The 25,153-nt window shown below is 39.0% G+C and overlaps 1 protein-coding gene across 2 annotated transcripts in view; it reads right to left on the bottom strand.

Moving 5' to 3' along the window:
* Positions 1-25,153, bottom strand: part of igsf9ba (immunoglobulin superfamily, member 9Ba) — a 226,255-nt gene that overhangs the window by 146,578 nt on the left and 54,524 nt on the right. For both annotated transcript variants that reach the window (XM_061878079.1, XM_061878080.1), the window contains exon 2: positions 24,303-24,500. In XM_061878079.1, coding sequence (XP_061734063.1) covers positions 24,303-24,500 — 198 coding nt within the window. The remainder of the gene's footprint in view (positions 1-24,302; positions 24,501-25,153) is intronic.

A 25,153-nucleotide genomic window follows, 5' to 3' on the forward strand; every position in this document is an offset into this window, starting at 1 on the left:
GATACGTGACCGTTACATGGACCAAAGACACAGTAAGTGAACTCTGGTGCGGTTCAGATACTGGACCGTTACATGGACCAAAGACACAGTAAGTGAACTCTGGTGCGGTTCAGATACGGGACCGTTACATGGACCAAAGACACAGTAAGTGAACTCTGGTGCGGTTCAGATACGGGACCGTTACATGGACCAAAGACACAGTAAATTAATTCTGGTGCGGTTCAGAAATGCTAACGTTATGCAGACCAATGAACTTTGTGCAGTCTGGTGCAGTTCAGAAATATGAACGTTACATGAACCAAAAACAACAGCAAGTGAACTCTGGTGCGGTTCGGAAATGTGAATGTGAAGTAGACCAAAGACACAGCAAAGGAAATATGGTGCGGTTTGAAATAGTAAATGTTACATGGACTAGAGACACAGCAAGTGAACTCTGGTGCAGTTCAGAAATGTGAACATTAAATGGACCAAAGACACAGTAAGTGAACTGTGGTGCGGTTTGTAAATGTTAACGTTAAGAGGACCAAAGAGGCATTAACAGATCTGTGGTGCAGTTCAGAAATGAGAATGTTACATGGACCAAAGACATATGTCGCCCTCCAAGCAACGTTATCATGGACGCCCCTGCTTATTTCAGCATGACAATGCCAAGCCACATATTACAACAGCATACTTCATAGTAAAAAAGTGCGGGTACTAGACTGGCCTGCCTGTAGTCCAGACATGTCTCCCATTGAAAATGTGTGGCGCATTATGAACCCTAAAATACTACAACGGAGACCCTGGACTGTTGAACAACTTCAGCTGTACATCAAGCAAAAACGGGAAAGAATTCCACCTGAAAAAGCTTCAAGAATGTGTCTCCTCAGTTCCCGAATGTTGTTGAAAGGAAAGGCCATGTAACACAGTGGTAAAAATACAACTTTTTTTGAAAAGTTCCTGATTATTTGCTAAAAAAAATTAAGTTTCTCAGTGTGAACATGAAATATCTTGTTTTTGCAGTTTATTCAATTAAATAGACAAATTCACTGGTTTTAGGTAATGTAGAATAAGAAGTAAGCATACACATGTTGTTGTATATTTTTTAGGGATGCACCGATTAATCGGTAACCGAATATATTCGGCCGAATATGGCAAAAAAAGCGACATTCGGCCTTCGGTGGAATGAGTTAAAAACAAGGCCGAATAGTGGCGTGTGATGCAATTTTTTGACGCGGTGACGCAATCAACCAACGTGCAGTGACGCGGTGACGTTGGGATATGTTGTGTACCTGTATAAGTGTATGAGGTTACAAGCACACACTTATTGAGATTTAGTGGGGCCTCTGTTGACATTATTAGCCTGTTGTGTAGGCTACCTGTATAAGTGTATGAGGTTACAAGCACACACTTAATTGAGATTTACTTGAGCCTTCTGTTTACATTATTAGCATATCTACTGTGGCTAAGCAGACTTTTGCCAAAAGGACAATAATTCATTTGTTGTGGGTTTATCCACTTTAAATAAATGATAAATGGGTTGTACTTGTATAGCGCTTTTCTACCTTCAAGGTACTCAAAGCGCTTTGACACTACTTCCACATTTACCCATTCACACACGCATTCACACACTGATGGAGGGAGCTGCCATGCAAGGCGCCAACCAGCACCCATCAGGAGCAAGGGTGAAGTGTCTTGCTCAGGACACAACGGACGTAACGAGGTTGGTTCTAGGTGGGATTTGAACCAGTGACCCTTGGGTTGCGCACGGCCACTCTCCCACTGCTCCACGCCGTCCCTTTAATGCATTTTATTTTTTTTTTTGAATGCATGTTTTGTTTGAAGGCCTAATAGAAATTAAAAACTGTGCTTTTTTTGAAAAGCAAAGACTACTGGAATATTAAAAAATGTCAATATTCAATAAAAAAATACTTTATTTGAAAAAACATGTCTAAATATTTATTCTAGGCTATTTATGCAATATTAAAAGAATTGTGAAAAACTGCATTCATTATTCGGTATTCGGCCAAGCGTTTAAATTTTATTCGGCTCCGGCCACAAATTTTCATTTCGGTGCATCCCTAATATTTACTAGGGCTGCAAATCTTTGGGTGTCCCACGATTCGATTCAATATCGATCCTTGGGGTCACGATTCGATAATATATCGATTTTTTTCGATTAAATTCGATTCTCGATTCAAAAACGATATTTTTCCGATTCAAAGGGATTCTGTATTCATTCAATACATAGGATTTCAGCAGGATCTACCCCAGTCTGCTGACATGCTAGCAGAGTAAATGATAAATAAATGATAAATGGGTTGTACTTGTATAGCGCTTTTAGTATATTTTTGTAAAAAAGCTTTTATAATTGTAAAGGACAATATTTTATCAACTGATTGCAATAATGTAAATTTGTTTTAACTATTAAACGAACCAAAAAACTTATTTTATCTTTGTGAAATCATTGGACACAGTGTGTTGTCAAGCTTATGAGATGCCATGCAAGTGTAAGCCACTGTGACACTATTGTTCTTTTATTTTTATTTTTTATAAATGTCTAATGATAATGTCAATGAGGGATTTTTAATCACTGCTATGCTGAAATTATAACTAATATTGATACTGTTGTTGATAATATCCATTTTTGTTTCACTACTTTTGGTTTGTTTTGTGTGGTGTTTGTGTCTCCTCTCAATTGCTCTGTTTATTGCAGTTCTGAGTGTTGCTGGGTCAGGTTCGGTTTTGGAATGATTGCATTGTTATGGTATTGTGGCCCTGCTAGAAGATAGCGACTTATCCAGGGTGTACACCGCCTTCCGCCCGATTGTAGCTGAGATAGGCACCAGCGCCCCCCGCCACCCTAAAGGGAATAAGCGGTGGAAAATGGATGGATGGATGGATGTTATGGTGTTGCTGTGTAGTGGTTTGTTGGATTGATTAAAACAGGCGTAGGGAACCTAGGGCTCTAGAGCCAGATGTGGCTCTTTTGATGACCGCATCTGGCTCTCGGATATATCTGAGCTGACATTGCTCAGCACGATAAATAATGAATAATTCCACTTGTAATCAAAAATAACGTTCAAAATATAAAACATTCTCATGCATTTTTATGTTCAAGAAGTTGCGTTAATGGTAAGAAGTCATTTATTTATTATTGGTTTGTGTGGGGCTCGCCCTCTTGGGGGTTCTTCAGACCACCAGGCACTGACATGAGAGCCTGTTCCAGGGTTACAATATTTTTTTATTTTTCAATAAGTCTCTTAGTTGCTTTCCAGTGTTTGTCTTTTTCTCTTTCGTTCTTGCTCTCTCCTGGCTGCTGCTTATAAACAGAGTGACAGGTGATTAGAAAACAAGGCCCAGCTGGGCCATCTATGTACCTGTCGCTGATTTCGAGGTCGGCCCTGGCAACACCCCGCTTCGCTGCAGGCCATCAGGCCACGCCCCCTCCACAGTTAGCTTCAGAATAACAATGTTATTCCAAAGAATAAGAGACCTATTATACTCTAGAAATGTTGGTCTTACTTGAAAATGCACGCGTTGAGTTGTGTTCAGTGTTAAAAAAAATATTATATAGCTCTTACGGAAATACATTTTAAAAATATTTGGCTTCTTGGCTCTCTCTGCCAAAAAGGTTCCCGACCCCTGGATTAAAACAAAAAAATAAATAAAAAAAATTATTTAAAAAAAAAAAGAGAATCGATTCTGATTCGCACAACGTATTTGATTAAATTCGTATTCGAATCGATTTTTTTCCCACACCCCTAATATTTACCCAAATAATCTTACATTCTGCTTGAAAAAAAAACAAATTTGCCATCTACATCCCGCACATATAAAAATCAGAATGCTGTTGTTAAAAGGAATATAATTTTCTAAAGCCAGCAGCTTGTCCCGAAGCCGGAGAATCCGCTGCTAAAATCTCACAAGCTGCACGGCTGAATTATTGATCCGGGCACAAAAATAGATGTTTTTAAATGCCGTAATTTCCATATAGCCGAGGGACCAACCGGCGCAATAATGAAGGACGGATACATCATTCGGCACGAAGAAATTAAACTACATGCAGCTCTAATGCACTTATAAGAAAAGACATGAACACATGATGGTGTGTTGTTAAGTACAAACCCCGTTTCCATATGAGTTGGGAAATTGTGTTAGATGTAAATATAAACAGAATACAATGATTTGCAAATCCTTTTGAACTCATATTTAGTTGAATATGCTACAAAAACAACATATTTGATAACAATAATCAAAGTGCAATTGCAAAAAATTTAGGGATTTCAACATTTACAATCTATAATTTCATCAAAAGGTTCAGAAAATCTGGAAAAATTACTCCACGTAAGCAGAATGGCCAGAAACCAACATTAAATGACCGTGACCTTCGATCCCTCAGACGGCACTGTATCAAAAACCGACATCAATCTCTAAAGGATATCACCACATGGGCTCAGGAACACTTCTGAAAACCACTGTCACTAAATACAGTTGGTCGCTACATCTGTAAGTGCAAGTTAAAGCTCTTCTATGCAAAGTGAAAGCCATTTATCAACAACATCCAGAAACGCCGCCGGCTTCTCTGGGCCCGAGATCATCTAAGATGGACTGATGCAAAGTGGAAAAGTGTTCTGTGGTCTGACGAGTCCACATTTCAAATTGTTTTTGGGAATATTCGACATCGTGTCATCCGGACCATCCAGACTGTTATTGATGCAAAGTTCAAAAGCCAGCATCTGTGATGGTATGGGGGTGCATTAGTGCCCAAGGCATGGGTATCTTACACATCTGTGAAGGCACCATTTATGCTGAAAGGTACATACAGGTTTTGGAACAACATATGCTGCCATCTAAGTGCCGTCTTTTTCATGGACCCCCCTGCTTATTTCACCAAGACAATGCAAAGCCACATTCAGCACGTGTTACAACAGGGTGGCTTCGTTCGCCTGCAGTCCAGACTTGTCTCCCATGGAAAATGTGTGACGCATTATGAAGCGTAAAATACGACAGCGGAGACCCCGGACTGTTGAACGACTGAAGCTCTACATAAAACAAGAATGGGAAAGAATTTCACTTTCAAAGCTTCAACAATTAGTTTCCTCAGTTCCCAAACGTTTATTGAGTGTTGTTAAAAGAAAAGGTGATGTAACACAGTGGTGAACATGCCCTTTCCCAACTACTTTGGCATGTGTTGCAGCCATGAATTTCTAAGTTAATTATTATTTGGATTTTCAAATCATTGTATTCTGTTTATATTTACATCTAACACAATTTCCCAACTCATATGGAAACGGGGTTTGTATTATAGTCTGCACTTTCACAGACTCCATGCCTTAATTAACCACTCGGTGCGGTGTCTCGTAAAAAGAAAAATAGCTCTTACTATGTCCCCCTGCAGAGCGGACTTGGGCATCTGTAAAGCTGGCAAGTTACGATGGCGTTTATGGAGTAAGCGCTGGCGTTTGCAAGGAGGTTGCCATATAAAAAGCACATTGAGTCAAGATTAGGTAGAGCAGTGTTTTTCAACCACTGTGCTGCGGGAGAGGATGTCCATCCATCCATCCATTTTCTACCGCTTGTCCCTTTTTAGGTTGCAGGGGGTGGGAGATGATGTCATCTCAGCTAAAAGGGTTCAGAATATTTTTTTTTCGCAAACCAGAGTCACCGTGTAATACTCTTCCACATCAGTAGGTGGCAGCAGTGAAGTGAAGTGGATTATATTTATATAGCGCTTTTCTCTAGTGAATCAAAGCGCTTTACATAATGAAAGCCAATATCTAAGTTACATATAAACCAGTGTGGGTGCCACTGGGAGCAGGTGGGTAAAGTGTCCTGCCCAAGGACACAGCGGGCAGTGACTAGGATGGCGGAAGCGGGAATCGAACCTGGAACCCTCAAGTTGCTGGCACGGCCACTCTACCAACCGAGCTATGCTGCCCCAGCTAGCAGGTAGCTAATTACTTTGCAGATGTCGGCAACATGGTTTGTCGGGATCACAATATGCAGACGACAGCGGGAGGCAGTGTTCAGGTAAAAATGTGTCTGATGGGTACACCAAAAATAAACGAAAGGCCAGTGCCGCTAAGAAAAGGCATTGATGCTTAGGTATAGATTTGCAGAACGGAACTAAAACTGAAGTGGCTGTAAAGTAAACAAAAACAGAATGCTGGACGACAGCAAAGACTTACTGTGGAGCAGCAGACGGCGTCCACAAAGTACATCCGTACACTATGTGACAATCAACAACAAAATAGGAAACATTACACACAGAAAAACAGCAAAATAGTCCAAATAAGTCAGGGCTTTAAAGTCATATCCAACACTTGAGAGAACGACTTTTTACTGTCAATATCGGCTGCTGAGTAAAAAATGTTTTAAATGTTTTCCGCCAGTGTTGTGCCAAGGGATTTTTCTAATGAAAAAAAATGTGCCTTGGCTCAAAAAAAGTTGAAAAACACTGTGTTAGAGAACGGAAAAAGTGAATATTAGACCGTTGGTTGACAAGAAAACAGCACGTCTCACTGGAGGTGGAGGCCACAATTTAGAGTTGAAAAAAAAGCTTTGTAGATGTCGGAAACAGCGGGAGGCAGCGTGCAGGTAAAAAGGTGTCTAATGCGTAAACCAAAAATAATTGAAAGGCGAATGCCACTAAGAAAAGGCATTGAAGCTTAGGTATAGATATGTAAAACGGAACTAAAATTGAAGTGGCTGTAAAGTAAACAAAAACCGAATGCTGGACGACAGCAAAGACTTAATGTGGAGCAGCAGACGGCGTCCACAAAGTACATGATGTGACAATCAACAACAAAATAGGAAACATTACACACAGAAAAACAGCAAAATAGTCCAAATAAGTCAGGGCTTTAAAGTCATATCCAACACTTGAGAGAACTATTTTTTACTGTCATTATCGGCTGCTGAGTAAAAAATGTTTTAAATGTTTTCCGACAGTGTTGTGCCTAGGGATTTTTCTAATGAAAAAAAATGTGCCTTGGCACAAAAAAGGTTGAAAAACACTGTGTTAGAGAACGGAAAAAGTGAATAATAGACCGTTGGTTGACAAGAAAACAGCACGTCTCACTGGAGGTGGAGGCCACAATTTAGAGTTGAAAAAAAAGCTTTGTAGATGTCGGAAACAGTGGGAGGCAGCGTGCAGGTAAAAATGTGTCTAATGCGTAAACCAAAAATAATTGAAAGGCGAATGCCGCGAAGATAAGGCATTGAAGCTTAGGTATAGATATGTAAAACGGAACTAAAACTGAAGTGGCTGTAAAGTAAACAAAAACAGAATGCTGGACGACAGCAAAGACTTAATGTGGAGCAGCAGACGGCGTCCACAAAGTACATCCGTACACTATGTGACAATCAACAACAAAATAGGAAACATTACACACAGGAAAACAGCAAAATAGTCCAAATAAGTCAGGGCTTTAAAGTCATATCCAACACTTGAGAGAACGACTTTTTACTGTCAATATCGGCTGCTGAGTAAAACATTTTTTAAATGTTTTCCGCCAGTGTTGTGCCTAGGGATTTTTCTAATGAAAAAAAAATGTGCCTTGGCACAAAAATGGTTGAAAGACACTGTATTAGAGAACGGAAAAAGTGAATAATAGACCGTTGGTTGACAAGAAAACAGCACGTCTCACTGGAGGTGGAGGCCACAATTTAGAGTTGAAAAAAAAGCTTTGTAGATGTCGGAAACAGCGGGAGGCAGCGTGCAGGTAAAAAGGTGTCTAATGCGTAAACCAAAAATAATTGAAAGGCGAATGCCGCGAAGAAAAGGCATTGAAGCTTAGGTATAGATATGTAAAACGGAACTAAAACTGAAGTGGCTGTAAAGTAAATAAAAACAGAATGCTGGACGACAGCAAAGACTTACTGTGGAGCAACAGACGGCGTCCACAAAGTACATCCGTACATGATGTGACAATCAACAACAAAATAGGAAACATTACACACAGGAAAACAGCAAAATAGTCCAAATAAGTCAGGGCTTTAAAGTCATATCCAACACTTGAGAGAACAATTTTTTACTGTCAATATCGGCTGCTGAGTAAAAAATGTTTTAAATGTTTTCCGCCAGTGTTGTGCCTAGGAATTTTTCTAACGGAAAAAAATGTGCTTTGGCTCAAAAAAGGTTGAAAAACACTGTGTTAGAGAACGGAAAAAGTGAATAATAGACCGTTTGTTGACAAGAAAACAGCACGTCTCACTGGAGGTGGAGGCCACAATTTAGAGTTGAAAAAAAAGCTTTGTAGATGTCGGAAACAGCGGGAGGCAATGTGCAGGTAAAAAGGTGTCTAATGACTAAACCAAAAATAAACAAAAAGGTGAGTGCGGGGATTGTTGTCCCAGGAAGCAAGAGGACGACTCCGGATAGAACTTGCAGGTAACGACATAATTTAATCGTAATTGAACACAAACAGGTACAAAACAGAAAACAAACGGACGGAAAAAGGTGCCGATCGCACCGGAAGCTAAGGCTACATCTTAGCACAGACTAGAACATGGAACTAAACTCACTTGGCAAATATGTGACGCAAACAATGAAGCCAGAACGAGTGATCAACAAAGGCAGACTTAAATAGTAGTCTCTTGGTTAGACACAGGTGTGTCCCCAATATAAGAGGCAGGTGGAAATCATGAGTAACCATGGTGACTAAACTCAGGAGGTGCACAAACAGGAACTAAAGGAGTCCAAAACTGACAAAACATAACTAAACAAAACATGATCCGGACCACGGATCATGACATTGAAGCTTAGGGAAGGCTAGGCAGAACGAAACTAAAACTGAACTGGCTGCAATGTAAACAAAAACAGGATGCTGGACGACAGCAAAGACTTACTGTGGAGTAAAGACGGCGTCCACAATGTACATCCGAACATGACATGACGATCAATAATGTCCCCACAAAGAAGGATAAAAACAACTGCAATATTCTTGATTGCTAAAACAAAGCAGATGCGGGAAATATCGCTCAAAGAAAGACATGAAACTGCTACAGGAAAATACCAAAAAAAATAGGAGCGCAAGACCAGAAGTAAAACACTACACACAGGAAAACAGCAAAAAAGTGCAAATAAGTCAGGGTGTGATGTGACAGGTGGTGACAGTACACCTACTTTGAGACAAGAACTATAGTCATGCATGCTTGGTTATGCTTTAAAGTCATATCCAACAATTGCGACTTACTACTGTCACCTGAGTTTTGTTTTTATTGATTTCTGCTGGTGGTGTGCCTCCGCATATTTTCAACGAAAAAAATGCGCCTTGGCTCAAAAAAGAATGAAAAACACTGGCCTAGTGCAGTGTTGTTCAACCACTGTGCCGCGGCACACTAGTGTACCGTGAGATACAGTCCGGTGTGCCGTGGGAGATGATCTAATTTCACCTACCATGAACTGATTAACGTGGACTCCGACTTAAACAAGTTGAAAACTTATTGGGATGTTACCATTTAGTGGTCAATTGTACGGAATATGTACTGTACTGTGCAATCTACTAATACAAGTTTCAATCAATCATTGAAACCTATTTGGGTTAAAAATATTTTTTGCAAACCAGTAATTATAGTCTGCAAATTATGTGTTGTTGTTGTTGAGTGTCGGTGCTTTCTAAAGCGCGGCAGAGTAACCGTGTAATACTCTTCCATATCAGTAGGTGGCAGCCGGTAGCTAATTGCTTTGTAGATGTCGGAAAGAGCGGGAGGCAGTGTGCAGGTAAAAAGGTGCCTAACCCTTAAACAAAAAAATAAACAAAAGGTGAGTGCCCTTAAGAAAAGGCAATGAAAGTTAGGGAAGGCTATGCAGAACAAAACAAAAACTGAACTGGCTACAAAATAAACAAAAACAGAACGCTGGACGACAGCAAAGACTTACTGTGGAGCAAAGACGGCGTCCACAATGTACATCCGTACATGACGTGACGATCAACAATGTCCCCCACCAAAGAAGAATAAAAACAACTGAAATAGTCTTGATTGTTAAAACAACGAAGATGTGGGAAATATTGTTTAAAGAAAGACTTGAAAATACCAAAAAAAGAGAAAAAGCCACCAAAATAGGAGCGCAAGACAAGAAGTAAAACACTACACACAGGAAAACAGCAAAAAAGTGCAAATAAGTCAGGGTGTGATGTGACAGGTGGTGACAGTACACCTACTTTGAGACAAGAGCTACAGTCATGCATGCTTGGTTATGCTGTAAAGTCATATCCAACAATTGCGACAACGACTTTTTACTGTCAACAGAGTTTATGATTTCTGCAGGTGGTGTGCCTCTGGGATTTTTCAACTTAAAAGATCTGCCTTCGCTCAAAAAAGGTTAAAAAACACTGTTTTAGATTGTGATTCAGAAAAGGTTTTACGGGTTATAGATGAGCTGCTTCAACACGTCCCCCACAGGTAGGAGCATGATATCGTGAATGTGCAGAAAATGATCGTCTCTATGGTAAAAGCGGTCTGCACCACTTTTGAATTGCACACCAAGCAAAAAATGTGCCTTGGCTCAAAAAAGGTTGAAACACACTGATGTAGACCATAAGGAAGTCTTCTATATTCAGACAAAAATACTAATAAATGATCCTTTTAATAATGCGCCTTATAATCCGATATGCCTTTTGTATAAAATTAGACCTGACTAGCGCCGTATTATCCGGTGCGTCCTATGGTCCGGAAAATACGGTAATCGATACAATTGATTCAAGAAATGATACAATCCCTGTTTCCATATGAATTGGGAAATTGTGTTAAATGTAAATATAAACAGAATACAATGATTTGCAAATCCTTTTCAACCCATATTCAGTTGAATGCACTACAAAGACAACATATTTGATGTTCAAACTGATAAACTTTATTTTTTTTCGTTGCAAATAATAATTAACTTAGAATTTCATGGCTGCAACACGTGCCAAAGTAGTTGGGAAAGGGCATGTTCACCACTGTGTTACATCACCTTTTCTTTTAACAACACTCAATAAACGTTTGAGAACTGAGGAATCTAATTGTTGAAGCTTTGACAGTGGAATTCTTTCCCATTCTTGTTTTATGTAGAGCTTCAGTCGTTCAACAGTCCGGGGTCTCCGCTGTCGTATTTTACGCTTCATAATGCGCCACACATTTTCAATGGGAAACAGGCCAGGAAAGTACCCGCACTCTTTTATTTACAAAGCCACCCTGTTGTAACACATGCTGAAAGTGGCTTTGCATTGTCTGGCTGTAATAAGCAGGGGCGTCCATGAAAAAGACGGCGCTTAGATGGCAGCATATGTTGCTCCAAAACCTGTATGTACCTTTCAGCATTAATGGTGCCTTCACAGATGTGCAAGTTAGCTATGTCTTGGGCACTAATGCATCCCCATACTATTCCAGATAATGGCTTTTGAACTTTGCGTCGATAACAGTCTGGATGGTTCGCTTCCCCTTTGGTCCGGATGACAGGATGTCGAATATTTCCAAAAACAATTTGAAATGTGGACTCGTCAGACCACAGAACACTTTTCCACTTTGCATCAGTCCATCTTAGATGAGCTCGGGCCGAGAGAAGCCGGCGGCGTTTCTGGATGTTGTTGATAAATGGCTTTCGCTTTGCATAGTAGAGTTTTAACTTGCACTTACAGATGTAGCGACGACCTGTATTCAGTGACAGTGGTTTTCTGAAGTGTATTTCTGAGCCATGTGGTGATATCCTTTAGAAATTGATGTCGGATTTTAATACAGTGCCGTCTGAGGGATGTATTCTGTTTATATTTACATCTAACACAATTTCCCAACTCATATGGAAACGGGGATTGTACAATCGATTCAAGAAATGATAGTTAGGTGCAGCCCGGAATGAGATGAGACAGTCCAAAGGGAACACTTGAGCAGCAAGTGTGAGGCCACATGGCAAAGTGGACACTGATGCTGTTTGAAAAGTCCAGTTTGCACACCTGCTGTGGGTCAAGTAAACAATGACAGGGACCACCACCACCACGCTGAGCAATGGGAGGGATGCCCTCGACTGTGCACGAGTTCAAAATAACTAAGGGACAATCCTCAACCGGCGGATCCTAGTCGCCTGTCAAGTGTTCTTTTCAAATTTAGAACATAGGCCCTGAAAAACCCTTTGCCTTTGTTTGACAGCACATTAACAGTCGGGGATGAGGTTTTGTACTCGCTATAGAGGCGCAAACAGGAGGGGATAAAGATGACCCCATTTCGACAGCTTGCTATCTTGTCTCGCACAAACACACACACACACACACACACACACACACACACACACACACTTGTATTTGTTACCTTCTTAATACTGCTGAAAAATGCCTACCTCTTTAGGAGCGCTCTTTCTAGATGTATAAAGATGTGTATTAACAACATTGATAATGTATAGATACTATGCAAATATAAAAAACCTTGTGGAAAATTTGTTTGAATTTTGGAAAGAAAAATGTCACAATTTCCCAAGAAAAACTTAGAATTTTGATGGTATTATAATTAAAGTTGTCATTTTACTCAACAGAAGTCAAAATTTGACAAGAAAAACTGAACAATTCTGCAATATTATGATGGAAGTTGGAATTTTGCTCAATAACAGTCGCAATTTAACAAGAAAAGCTTCAAATTTGGGCAATTTTATGAAAAGAGTCCCGATTTCACTCAACAAAAGTCACAATTTAACGAGAAAAACCGTCAATTGACTCAACGCAAGTCAAAATTTGACAGGAAAAACTGAACATCTGTGCAATATTATGATGAAAGTTGGAATTCTACTAAATAAAAGTCGCAATTTTACAAGAAAAGCTTCAAAATTTGGCAATTTTATGAAAAGAGTCCAAATTTTACTTGACAAAAGTTACAATTTCCCAAGAAAAATTGTCATTTTACTCAACGCAAATCAAAATTTTACAGGAAAATCTGAACATCTGTGCAATATTATGATGAAAGTTGGAATTCTACTCAATAACAGTCGCAATTTAACAAGAAAAGCTTCAAATTTGGGCAATTTTATGAAAAGAATCCCGATTTCACTCAACAAAAGTCACAATTTAACAAGAAAAACCGTCAATTGACTCAACGCAAGTCAAAATTTTACGAGAAAAACTGAACAATTGTACAATATTATGATGGAAGTTGGATTTCTACTCAATAAAAGTTGCAATTTTACAAGAAAAGCTTCAAATTCGGGCAACTTTATGAAAAGAGTCCAAATTTAACTCGACAAAAGTCATAACTTTATGATGTTACAAGAAAAGCTTAAAATTTGGGAAATTTTATGAAAACAGTCCAAATTTTATTCGACAAGTCACAATTTCTCAAGACAAACTGTTATTTTACTAGACTCAAGTCAAAATTTGAAATGAAAAACTGAACATCTGTGCAATATTATGATGAAAGTTGGAATTCTACTAAATAACAGTCGCAATTTTACAAGAAAAGCTTTGAATTTTGGCAATTTTATGAAAAGAATCCCGATTTCACTCAACAAAAGTCACAATTTAACAAGAAAAACCGTCAATTGACTAAACGCAAGTCAAAATTTTACGAGAAAAACTGAACAATTGTGCAATATTACGATGGAAAGTTGGATTTCTACTCAATAAAAGTTGCAATTTTACAAGAAAAGCTTCAAATTCTGGCAACTTTATGAAAAGAGTCCAAATTTAACTCGACAAAAGTCATAACTTTATTATGTTACAAGAAAAGCTTAAAATTTGGGAAATTTTATGAAAACAGTCCAAATTTTACTCGACAAGTCACAATTTCTCAAGACAAACTGTTATTTTACTAGACTCAAGTCAAAATTTGACATGAAAAACTGAACATCTGTGCAATATTATGATGAAAGTTGGAATTTTACTCAATAAAAGTCACAATTTTACAAGAAAAGCTTCAAGATTTGGCAATTTTATGAAAAGAGTCCAAATTTTACTTGACAAAAGTTACAATTTCACAAGAAAAATTGTCATTTTACTCAACGCAAATCAAAATTTTACAGGAAAATCTGAACATCTGTGCAATATTATGATGAAAGTTGGAATTCTACTCAATAACAGTCTCAATTTTACAAGAAAAGCTTAGAATTTTGGCAATTTTATGAAAAGAATTGCGATTTCACTCAACAAAAGTCACAATTTAATAAGAAAAACCGTCAACTGACTAAACGCAAGTCAAAATTTTACGAGAAAAACTGAACAATTGTGCAATATTATGATGGAAAGTTGGATTTCTACTCAATAACAGTTGCAATTTTACAAGAAAAGCTATAAATTTGGGCAATTTTATGAAAAGAGTCCAAATTTAACTCGACAAAAGTCATAACTTTATGATGTTACAAGAAAAGCTTAAAATTTGGGAAATTTTATGAAAAGAGTCAACATTTTACCCGACAAGTCACAATTTCTCAAGACAAACTGTCATTTTACTGAACCCAAGTCAAAATTTGACATGAAAAACTGAACATCTGTGCAATATTATGATGAAAGTTGGAATTCTACTCAATAACAGTCGCAATTTTAAAAGAAAAGCTTAGAATTTTGGCAATTTTATGAAAAGAATCCCGATTTCACTCAACAAAAATCACAATTTAAGAAGAAAAAACGTCAATTGACTAAACGCAAGTCAAAATTTTACGAGAAAAACTGAACAATTGTACAATATTATGATGGAAGTTGGATTTCTACTCAATAAAAGTTGCAATTTTACAAGAAAAGCTTCAAATTCGGGCAACTTTATGAAAAGAGTCCAAATTTAACTCGACAAAAGTCATAACTTTATGATGTTACAAGAAAAGCTTAAAATTTGGGAAATTTTATGAAAACAGTCCAAATTTTACTCGACAAGTCACAATTTCTCAAGACAAACTGTTATTTTACTAGACTGAAGTCAAAATTTGACATGAAAAACTGAACAATTGTGCAATATTATGATGAAAGTTGGAATTCTATAAATAACAGTCGCAATTTTACAAGAAAAGCTTAGAATTTTGGCAATTTTATGAAAAGAATCCCGATTTCACTCAACAAAAGTCACAATTTAACAAGAAAAAACGTCAATTGACTAAACGCAAGTCAAAATTTGACAAGAAAAACTGAACATCTGTGCAATATTATGATGAAAGTTGGAATTCTACTAAATAACAGTCTCAATTTTACAAGAAAAGCTTCAAATTTGGGCAACTTTATGAAAAGAGTCCAAATTTAACTCGACAAAAGTCATGACTTTATGTTGTTACAAGAAAAGCTTAAAATTTGGGAAATTTTATGAAAACAGTCCAAATTTTACTCGACAAGTCACAATTTCTCAAGACAAACTGTTATTTTACTAGACTCAAGTCAAAATTTGACATTAAAAACTGAACATCTGTGCAATATTATGATGAAAGTTGGAATTCTACTCAATAAGTCGCAATTTTACAAGAACAGCTTTGAATTTTGGCAATTTTATGAAAAGAATCCCGATTTCACTCAACAAAAATCACAATTTAACGTGAAAAAGCGTCAATTGACTCAACGCAAGTCAAAATTTTACGAGAAAAACTGAACAATTGTGCAATATTATGATGAAAGTTGGAATTTTACTCAATAAAAGTCACAATTTTACAAGAAAAGCTTCAAGATTTGGCAATTTTATGAAAAGAGTCCAAATTTTACTTGACAAAAGTTACAATTTCACAAGAAAAATTGTCATTTTACTCAACGCAAATCAAAATTTTACAGGAAAATCTGAACATCTGTGCAATATTATGATGAAAGTTGGAATTCTACTCAATAACAGTCGCAATTTTACAAGAAAAGCTTAGAATTTTGGCAATTTTATGAAAAGAATTGCGATTTCACGCAACAAAAGTCACAATTTAATAAGAAAAACCGTCAATTGACTAAACGCAAGTCAAAATTTTACGAGAAAAACTGAACAATTGTACAATATTATGATGAAAGTTGGATTTCTACTCAATAACAGTTGCAATTTTACAAGAAAAGCTATAAATTTGGGCAATTTTATGAAAAGAGTCCAAATTTAACTCGACAAAATTTATGATTTTATGATGTTACAAGAAAAGCTTAAAATTTGGGAAATTTTATAAAAACAGTCCAAATTTTACTCGACAAGTCACAATTTCTCAAGACAAACTGTTATTTTACTAGACTCAAGTCAAAATTTGACATGAAAAACTGAACATCTGTGCAATATTATGATGAAAGTTGTAATTCTACTCAATAAGTCGCAATTTTACAAGAAAAGCTTTGAATTTTGGCAATTTTATGAAAAGAATCCCGATTTCACTCAACAAAAATCACAATTTAACAAGAAAAAACGTCAATTGACTCAACGCAAGTCAAAATTTGACAGGAAAAACTGAACATCTGTGCAATATTATGATGAAAGTTGGAATTCTACTCAATAACAGTTGCAATTTTACAAGAAAAGCTATAAATTTGGGCAATTTTATGAAAAGAGTCCAAATTTAACTCGACAAAATTTATGATTTTATGATGTTACAAGAAAAGCTTAAAATTTGGGAAATTTTATGAAAACAGTCCAAATTTTACTAGACAAGTCACAATTTCTCAAGACAAACTGTTATTTTACTAGACTCAAGTCAAAATTTGACATGAAAAACTGAACATCTGTGCAATATTATGATGAAAGTTGGAATTCTACTCAATAAGTCGCAATTTTACAAGAAAAGCTTTGAATTTTGGCAATTTTATGAAAAGAATCCCGATTTCACTCAACAAAAATCACAATTTAACAAGAAAAAACGTCAATTGACTCAACGCAAGTCAAAATTTTACGAGAAAAACTGAACAATTGTGCAATATTATGATGAAAGTTTGAATTTTACTCAATAAAAGTCACAATTTTACAAGAAAAGCTTAAAATTTGGGAAATTTTATGAAAACAGTCCAAATTTTACTCGACAAGTCACAAATTCTCAAGAGAAACTGTTATTTTACTAGACTCAAGTCAAAATTTGACAGGAAAAACTGAACATCTGTGCAATATTATGATGAAAGTTGGAATTCTACTAAATAAGTCGCAATTTTACAAGAAAAGCTTAGAATTTTGGCAATTTTATGAAAAGAATCCCGATTTCACTCAACAAAAGTCACAATTTAACAAGAAAAACCGTCAATTGACTAAACGCAAGTCAAAATTTTACGAGAAAAACTGAACAATAGTGCAATATTATGATGAAAGTTGGATTTCTACTCAATAAAAGTTGCAATTTTACAAGAAAAGCTTCAAATTCGGGCAACTTTATGAAAAGAATCCAAATTTAACTCGACAAAAGTCACAATTTCACAAGAAAAACTGTCATTTTACTCAACGCAAATCAAAATTTTACAGGAAAATCTGAACATCTGTGCAATATTATGATATAACTTGGAATTCTACAGTCGCGATTTTAGAAGAAAATCTTAGAATTTTGGCAATTTTATGAAAAGGTTCAATTTTACTTGACAAAAGTCACAATTTGACAAGAAAAACCGTCAATTGACTCAACGCAAGTCAATACTTTATGAGAAAAACTGAACAATTGTGCAATATTATGATGAAAGTTGGAATTCTACTCAATAAAAGTCGCAATTTTACAAGAAAAGCTTCCAATTTTGGCAATTTTATGAAAAGAATCCAAATTTTACTCGACAAAAGTCACAATTTTATAATGTTACAAGAAAAGCTTAAAATTTGGGCAATTTTATGAAACAAGTCCAAATTTTACTCGACAGAAGTCACAATTTCACAAGAAAAACTAATTTTACTCAACGCAAGTCAAAATTTGACAGGAAAAACTGAACATATATGTAGTATTTTTGATGAAAGTTGGAATTTTACTAAATAACAGTCGCAATTTTACAAGAAAAGCTTAAAATTTTGGCAATTTTATGAAACGAGTCCAATTTTTACTCAACAAAAGTCACAATTTTATAAGAACACTAAAAAATGTTGCCGATATTATAAAAATGATCGGAATTTTACTCGGCAAAATTATGACAAAGTTCATAATTCTACTCAAAATATGTCGCTATTTTACAAGGACCAAAAAATGGCAATATTGTGATAAAAGTCTGATTTTGTTTGACAAATGTCACCAATTTTACATTAAAAAGTAATAATTTTACAAGAAAATATTGCAATATTACAGAAACAGAAAGAATATGAGAAGTCGTATCCAATTTAATAATAAAATAGTCGACACATTGTGAGAAAAAGACTGCTTTTAGTCAATTTGTATTTATTTATTTTTTGTTTGTAATTGGATGTTAATCTTCATTATTGACTTCAAATTATTACATTATGTCTCTATACAAATTTGTATTTATTTTTTATTAATTTTGGCCAAAGTGGGCGCATCTCAATGTCTTACACACACTTATTTCATATGTTGGCCAAAGGGGGCGCATTTCAATTTCTTACACACACTTGTTATTTCATATGTTGGCCAAAGGGTGCGCATCTCAATTTCTTACACACACTTGTATTTCATATGTTGACCAGAGGGGGAGCACTTTTAAAACCGACCCACTGTCAATTTGAAAAATCCCTCCTTTTTGGGACCACCCTCATTTTGATAGATTTTACCACCAGGGGTGCAAATGAGACATTCTCTTATATTTAGTTTTTTTTAATGTGCTTAAAAGGCCGATGACAAAGAAGTCACGGACTACAGATGGCTCCTGTGCCACACTTTGGGCAACCCAGCTGTAGAAGCTAACTGTTAATGGCAACCATAGTGTTAGTACCGGAGTGTATTTGTTCATCCTATGCTCACATAATGGTTGTCTTACGTCATCACCAGGAAATCATAAACTCAACTGTTCACCTGGCGGATTTTTTCGGGGATGAACAGGGAAGTCTTCTTTCATCATACATTGCTGCCTTTGCACCTGTCAATGTTTCCTTTTGTTCGCACACTGAATCAACAACAAATCCAGACTTTGGAGCAATGTTCACGGACTCTAATATTTGGCTCTCTATTAGATGCAATGGTTTTTTCGTATTGGGACCATGATTTCGGTCCTAACTTGTTCACCGGTCCTCATATGGACGGAACTTTTCCTCTTTGATGTCTCAAGAAGGGTGGAAATACAAGAACACACACACACACACACACACACACACACACACACACACACACACATCATCGGAGGAAGCAATTTCCTGCTGTTCAGAGCCGGCGTGAAGGCAACGTGCTAAAATATTGACTAAATGAGTGGAGGAGGATTTTTCTTTAAGGTTACGATGTGATTCATGCCTTGTGTAATGCATCTAATAGGCATAACTTTCTCTTTCAATCACCTTTGTGAGTCACGCATCAAAGAACAGGCGCACTCAAGTCTCGGTCCAGGCTGCTCAGCGTGGTATGGCTAAAGCGGGGGGGGGTCGCACGTGGCTCTTTAGTGCCGCCCTTTTCACAAACCCCGTTTCCATATGAGTTGGGAAATTGTGTTAGATGTAAATATAAACAGAATACAATGATTTGCAAATCCTTTTCAACCCATATTCAGTTGAATGCACTTCAAAGAAAATATATTTGATGTTCAAACTCATAAACTTTATTTTATTTTGCAAATAATTAACTTAGAATTTCATGGCTGCAACACGTGCCAAAGTAGTTGGGAAAGGGCATGTTCACCACTGTGTTACATCAAATTTTCTTTTAACACTCAATAAACGTGTGGGAACTGAGGAAACTAATTGTTGAAGCTTTGAAAGTGGAATTCTTTCCCATTCTTGTTTTATGTGGAGCTTCAGTCGTTCAACAGTCCGGGGTCTCCGCTGTCTTATTTTAGGCTTCATAATGCGCCACACATTTTCCATGGGAGACAGGTCTGGACTGCGGGCGGGCCAGGAAAGTACCCGCACTCTTTTTTTACGAAGCCACGCTGATGTAACACTTGTCTTGCTGAAATAAGCAGGGGCGTCCATGATAACGTTGCTTGGATGACAACATATGTTGCTTCAAAACCTGTATGGACCTTTCAGCATTAATGGTGCCTTCACAGATGTGTAAGTTACCCATGCCTTGGGCACTAATACACCCCCATACCATCACAGATGCTGGCTTTTGAACTTTGCTCCCATAACAATCCGAATGGTTATTTTCCTCTTTGTTCTTGAGGACACCACGTCCTCTATTTCCAAATATAATTTGAAATGTGGACTCATCAGACCACAGAACACCTTCCCACTTTGCATCAGTCCAAGCCGGCGGCGTTTCAGGATATTGTTGATAAATGGGTTTGGCTTTGCATAGTAGAGTTTTAACTTGCACTTACAGATGTAGCAACCAACTATAGTTACTGACAGTGGTTTTATGAAGTGTTCCTAAGGCCATGTGGTGATATCCTTTACACACTGATGTCGGTTTTTGATGCAGTACCGCCTGAGGGATCAAAAGTCCGTAATATCATCGCTTACGTGCAGTGATTTCTCCAGATTCTCTGAACTTTTTGATGATTTTATGGACCGTAGATGGTAAAATCCCTAAATTCCTTGCAATAGCTCGTTGAGAAATGTTGTTCTAAAACTGTTCGATTACAAAGTGGTGACCCTCGCCCCATCCTTGTTGTGAATTACTTAGCATTTCATGGAAGCTGCTTTTATACCCAATCATGGCACCCACCTGTTCCCAATTAGCCTGCACACCTGTGGGATGTTCCATATAAGTGTTTGATGAGCATTCCTCAACTTTATCAGTATTTATTACCACCTTTCCTAACTTCTTTGTCACGTGTTTCTGGCATCAAATTCTAAAGTTATTGATTATTTGCAATGTTTATGAGTTTGAACATCAAATATGTTGTCTTTGTAGCATATTCAACTGAATATGGGTTGAAAATGATTTGCAAATCATTGTATTCTGTTTATATTTACATCTAACACAATTTCCCAACTCATATGGAAACAGGGTTTGTAAAAAAAAAAAAAAAAAAAAAAAGGATTGAAACCGGAAAAAGATGGGGAAATATTTGTTTGTTTGTTTTACTATGTTTTTTGAGGACAACCATGACACACACCTTCCCAATTGTTAGAACTACCACAGTGAGTATGCTTCACTGATGACACAATCGTTTTGTTCTGCTAATTTCGGCGGTTCTTGAACCCACCTTAATGTGGACTGTGATGCAACAGTGTGTTTACATGTCAAATCTTCCACTCCTTTGTTTCATTCTGTCCACCAAACGTTTTATACTGTGCGTGAATGCACAAAAGGTGCGTTTTGTTGACGTTATTGACTTGTTGGGCTGCTAATCAGCCATATTTGGTCAGTGCATGACTGCAAGCTAATCAATGCTAACATGCTATTTAGGCTATCATTATGCCTCGTTTGTAGGTATATTTGAGCTCACTTAATATCCTCACACAGTAGTACCTTTGTGACGTAGAAAAAAACATGGCGTTTACCTTTTTGATATCACTGTTAAACTCAAAGCAGTTTGGCTAATGAAGATGAAGTCTAATAAACAAGCTTTGTTCTTCTCCAGCAACAGTTTGACCATACAAAAATAAAGAGTGACAACTCGCACATCGAATACACAATTTTCACTGCCTGCATTCAATTCGATGAGATGACAAAACACTTCAGTTTGTATTGATGTTATTTGACCACTGATAAAGTTTGCAATTAAATAAGAGACGAGTGAACATCCCAGTAAACAAACTAAAGACTTTACAAACAAGTTGTGACAACTGCATGTTTCCTCACGTCATTAACTCTGTTACAGCAGCTGATGGACGCCGTATTGAGAAAATGAAAGCAACGTAAAAAAGTTTTCTCCGTCACTGTGTACTTTTTATGTGGGGACAAGTGCGTTTGTCTCCAATATTGTCCACACCTGTCTCCATCTAAACACAGCGGTCCGCTCTTAACCGGACACCAGGAAGCGGAGGTAGAATGACGTCAAACCAATCGCTATGCTCCGTTTACTACAAGGGAAAATTTGAGCAAAGTCCGTGTAGCTAGTCCACCATGATTATCAAGCCAAACGACGCAAGTCCGACTTCGTTTTGCCTAAAATGCATCAATAAATGACGTTTTTTTTGGTAATAAAAACTAAACGGTGTTAGTAACCGTCTGGAATTTGATCGGAATTATCAATATACCGTTTACCGTTACATCCCTAGTCCATTAACAAGTAAATGGGTTGTACTTGTATAGCGCTTTTCTACCTTCAAGGTACTCAAAGCGCTTTGACACTGCTTCCACATTCACCCATTCACACACACATTCACACACTGATGGAGGGAGCTGCCATGCAAGGCGCTAACCAGCACCCATCAGGAGCAAGGGTGAAGTGTCTTGCTCAGGAAACAACGGACGTGACGAGGTTGGTACTAGGTAAAAAGTTAAGGGCGGTCACGGCATGTTCTTGCCGCAAATGTTGGTCAAGTTTTTAGGGCTTACTGCAGATTTCGAGGGCGGTCACGGCACTTAAATTCGAACCCTGTACTGGTATTCAGACTAAATATACCGCAGTTCGGTCGCCACTTGGGCCGTAATTTAGGAGCGAAGCAGCTCCAAATCGAACTCGCCTCCCATTTTCTTCGTGTCATTATCATTTGCTTACCAGTGTACTCCGGGTCCACATGGGGAGGGTAGAAGCGGAAGTTGATGAAGAAGGGAATAGGCACTCCGAACTTGAACCACTCCACCACGTAGGGGGGCTGCTGGCCATCCAGGGGAGGGGACACGTCGCACCCCAGGATCACGCTCTCTCCGGCGGTAAATGGTAAATGGGTTGTACTTGTATAGGGCTTTTCTACCTTCAAGGTACTCAAAGCGCATTGAAACTGCTTCCACATTCACACACACATTCACACACTGATGGAGGGAGCTGCCATGTAAGGCGCTAACCAGCACCCATCAGGAGCAAGGGTGAAGTGCCTTGCTCAGGACACAACGGACGTGACGAGGTTGGCACTAGGCAAAAAGTCAAGGGCGGTCACGGCATGTTCTTGCCGCAAATGTTGGTCAAGTTTCTAGGGCTTACTGGAGATTTCGAGGGCGGTCACGGCACTTAAATTCGAACCCTGTACTGGTATTCAGACTAAAAATACCGCAGTTCGGTCGCCACTTGGGCCGTAATTTAGGAACGAAGCGGCTCCAAATCGGACTCGCCCCCCATTTTCTTCGTGTCATTATCATTTGCTTACCAGTGTACTCCGGGTCCACATGGGGAGGGTAGAAGCGGAAGTTGATGAAGAAGGGAAAAGGCACTCCGAACTTGAACCACTCCACCACGTAGGGGGGCTGCTGGCCATCTAGGGGAGGGGACACGTCGCACCCCAGGATCACGCTCTCTCCGGCGGTAAATGGGTTGTACTTGTATAGGGCTTTTCTACCTTCAAGGTACTCAAAGCGCTTTAACACTGCTTCCACATTCACCCATTCACACACACATTCACACACTGATGGAGGGAGCTGCCAATTAAGGCGCTAACCAGGACCCATCAGGAGCAAGGGTGAAGTGTCTTGCTCAGGAAACAACGGACGTGACGAGGTTGGTACTAGGTAAAAAGTCAAGGGCGGTCACGGCATGTTCTTGCCGCAAATGTTGGTCAAGTTTTTAGGGCTTACTGCAGATTTCGAGGGCGGTCACGGCACTTAAATTCGAACCCTGTACTGGTATTCAGACTAAAAATACCGCAGTTCGGTCGCCACTTGGGCCGTAATTTAGGAGCGAAGCAGCTCCAAATCGGACTCGCCTCCCATTTTCTTCGTGTCATTATCATTTGCTTACCAGTGTACTCCGGGTCCACATGGGGAGGGTAGAAGCGGAAGTTGATGAAGAAGGGAATAGGCACTCCGAACTTGAACCACTCCACCACGTAGGGGGGCTGCTGGCCATCCAGGGGAGGGGACACGTCGCACCCCAGGATCACGCTCTCTCCGGCGGTAAATGGTAAATGGGTTGTACTTGTATAGGTCTTTTCTACCTTCAAGGTACTCAAAGCGCTTTGACACTGCTTCCACATTCACCCATTCACACACTGATGGAGGGAGCTGCCATGCAAGGCGCTAACCAGCACCCATCAGGAGCAAGGGTGAAGTGTCTTGCTCAGGAAACAACGGACGTGACGAGGTTGGTACTAGGTAAAAAGTCAAGGGCGGTCACGGCATGTTCTTGCCGCAAATGTTGGTCAAGTTTTTAGGGCTTACTGCAAATTTCGAGGGCGGTCACGGCACTTAAATTCGAACCCTGTACTGGTATTCAGACTAAAAATACCGCAGTTCGGTCGCCACTTGGGCCGTAATTTAGCAGCGAAGCGGCTCCAAATCGGACTCGCCCCCCATTTTCTTCGTGTCATTATCATTTGCTTACCAGTGTACTCCGGGTCCACATGGGGAGGGTAGAAGCGGAAGTTGATGAAGAAAGGAATAGGCACTCCGAACTTGAACCACTCCACCACGTAGGGGGGCTGCTGGCCATCCAGGGGAGGGGACACGTCGCACCCCAGGATCACGCTCTCTCCGGCGCGGGCCGTCACAAACCGAGGCTCTTCTCTCACTCCGTGGGCACCTGAGGACACAGCAAAAGGACCGTGGCGTCAGGAAGTCCGAGGCATTGCTTCCCAAGTAAGTGGCGATTGAAGCGTATCGGACAAAAACGACATTAAAGCATCTTCGCTTGATCATAACAGGATGTGGCGACCACCCACACTCCTCCGGAGCGCCGCCCTGCCCGGCGCAGGCACGCTGCCGAGCGTTATTATCAGACGACGGAAAGGTCGGCGCACCTGCCTCAGCAGAACGCTCACTCTTGGCAATGGATTTTGTCCAGTTGCCCGCCCACAAACACATCGCGTCCCAGCTTTCATCGAGTGGCCTGGAAGGGATGAGGAGACGTGCTGAGGCGCCACTCCACAGTCCACACCGCTTACACCGCCATCACTTTTGTTGGCTCCTCTTAGTAGCATGACTGCGCAGAAACTACTTGTCTGATTTCCAAATGTCTGTGGAGACACGCAGGAACCCCGTGGATTCTAGCAAAATGAACATATCAAAACTAGGGATGCACCGATTAATCGGTAACCGAATATATTCGGCCGAATATGGCAAAAAAAGCCACATTCGGCCTTCGGTGGAATGAGTTAAAAACAAGGCCGAATAGTGGAATGTGACGCAATTTTTTGACGCGGTGACGCAATCAACCAACGTGCAGTGACGCGGTGA

The sequence above is a fragment of the Nerophis ophidion genome, linkage group LG18 (assembly GCF_033978795.1).
Source record: "Nerophis ophidion isolate RoL-2023_Sa linkage group LG18, RoL_Noph_v1.0, whole genome shotgun sequence".
NCBI lineage: Eukaryota > Metazoa > Chordata > Actinopteri > Syngnathiformes > Syngnathidae > Nerophis > Nerophis ophidion.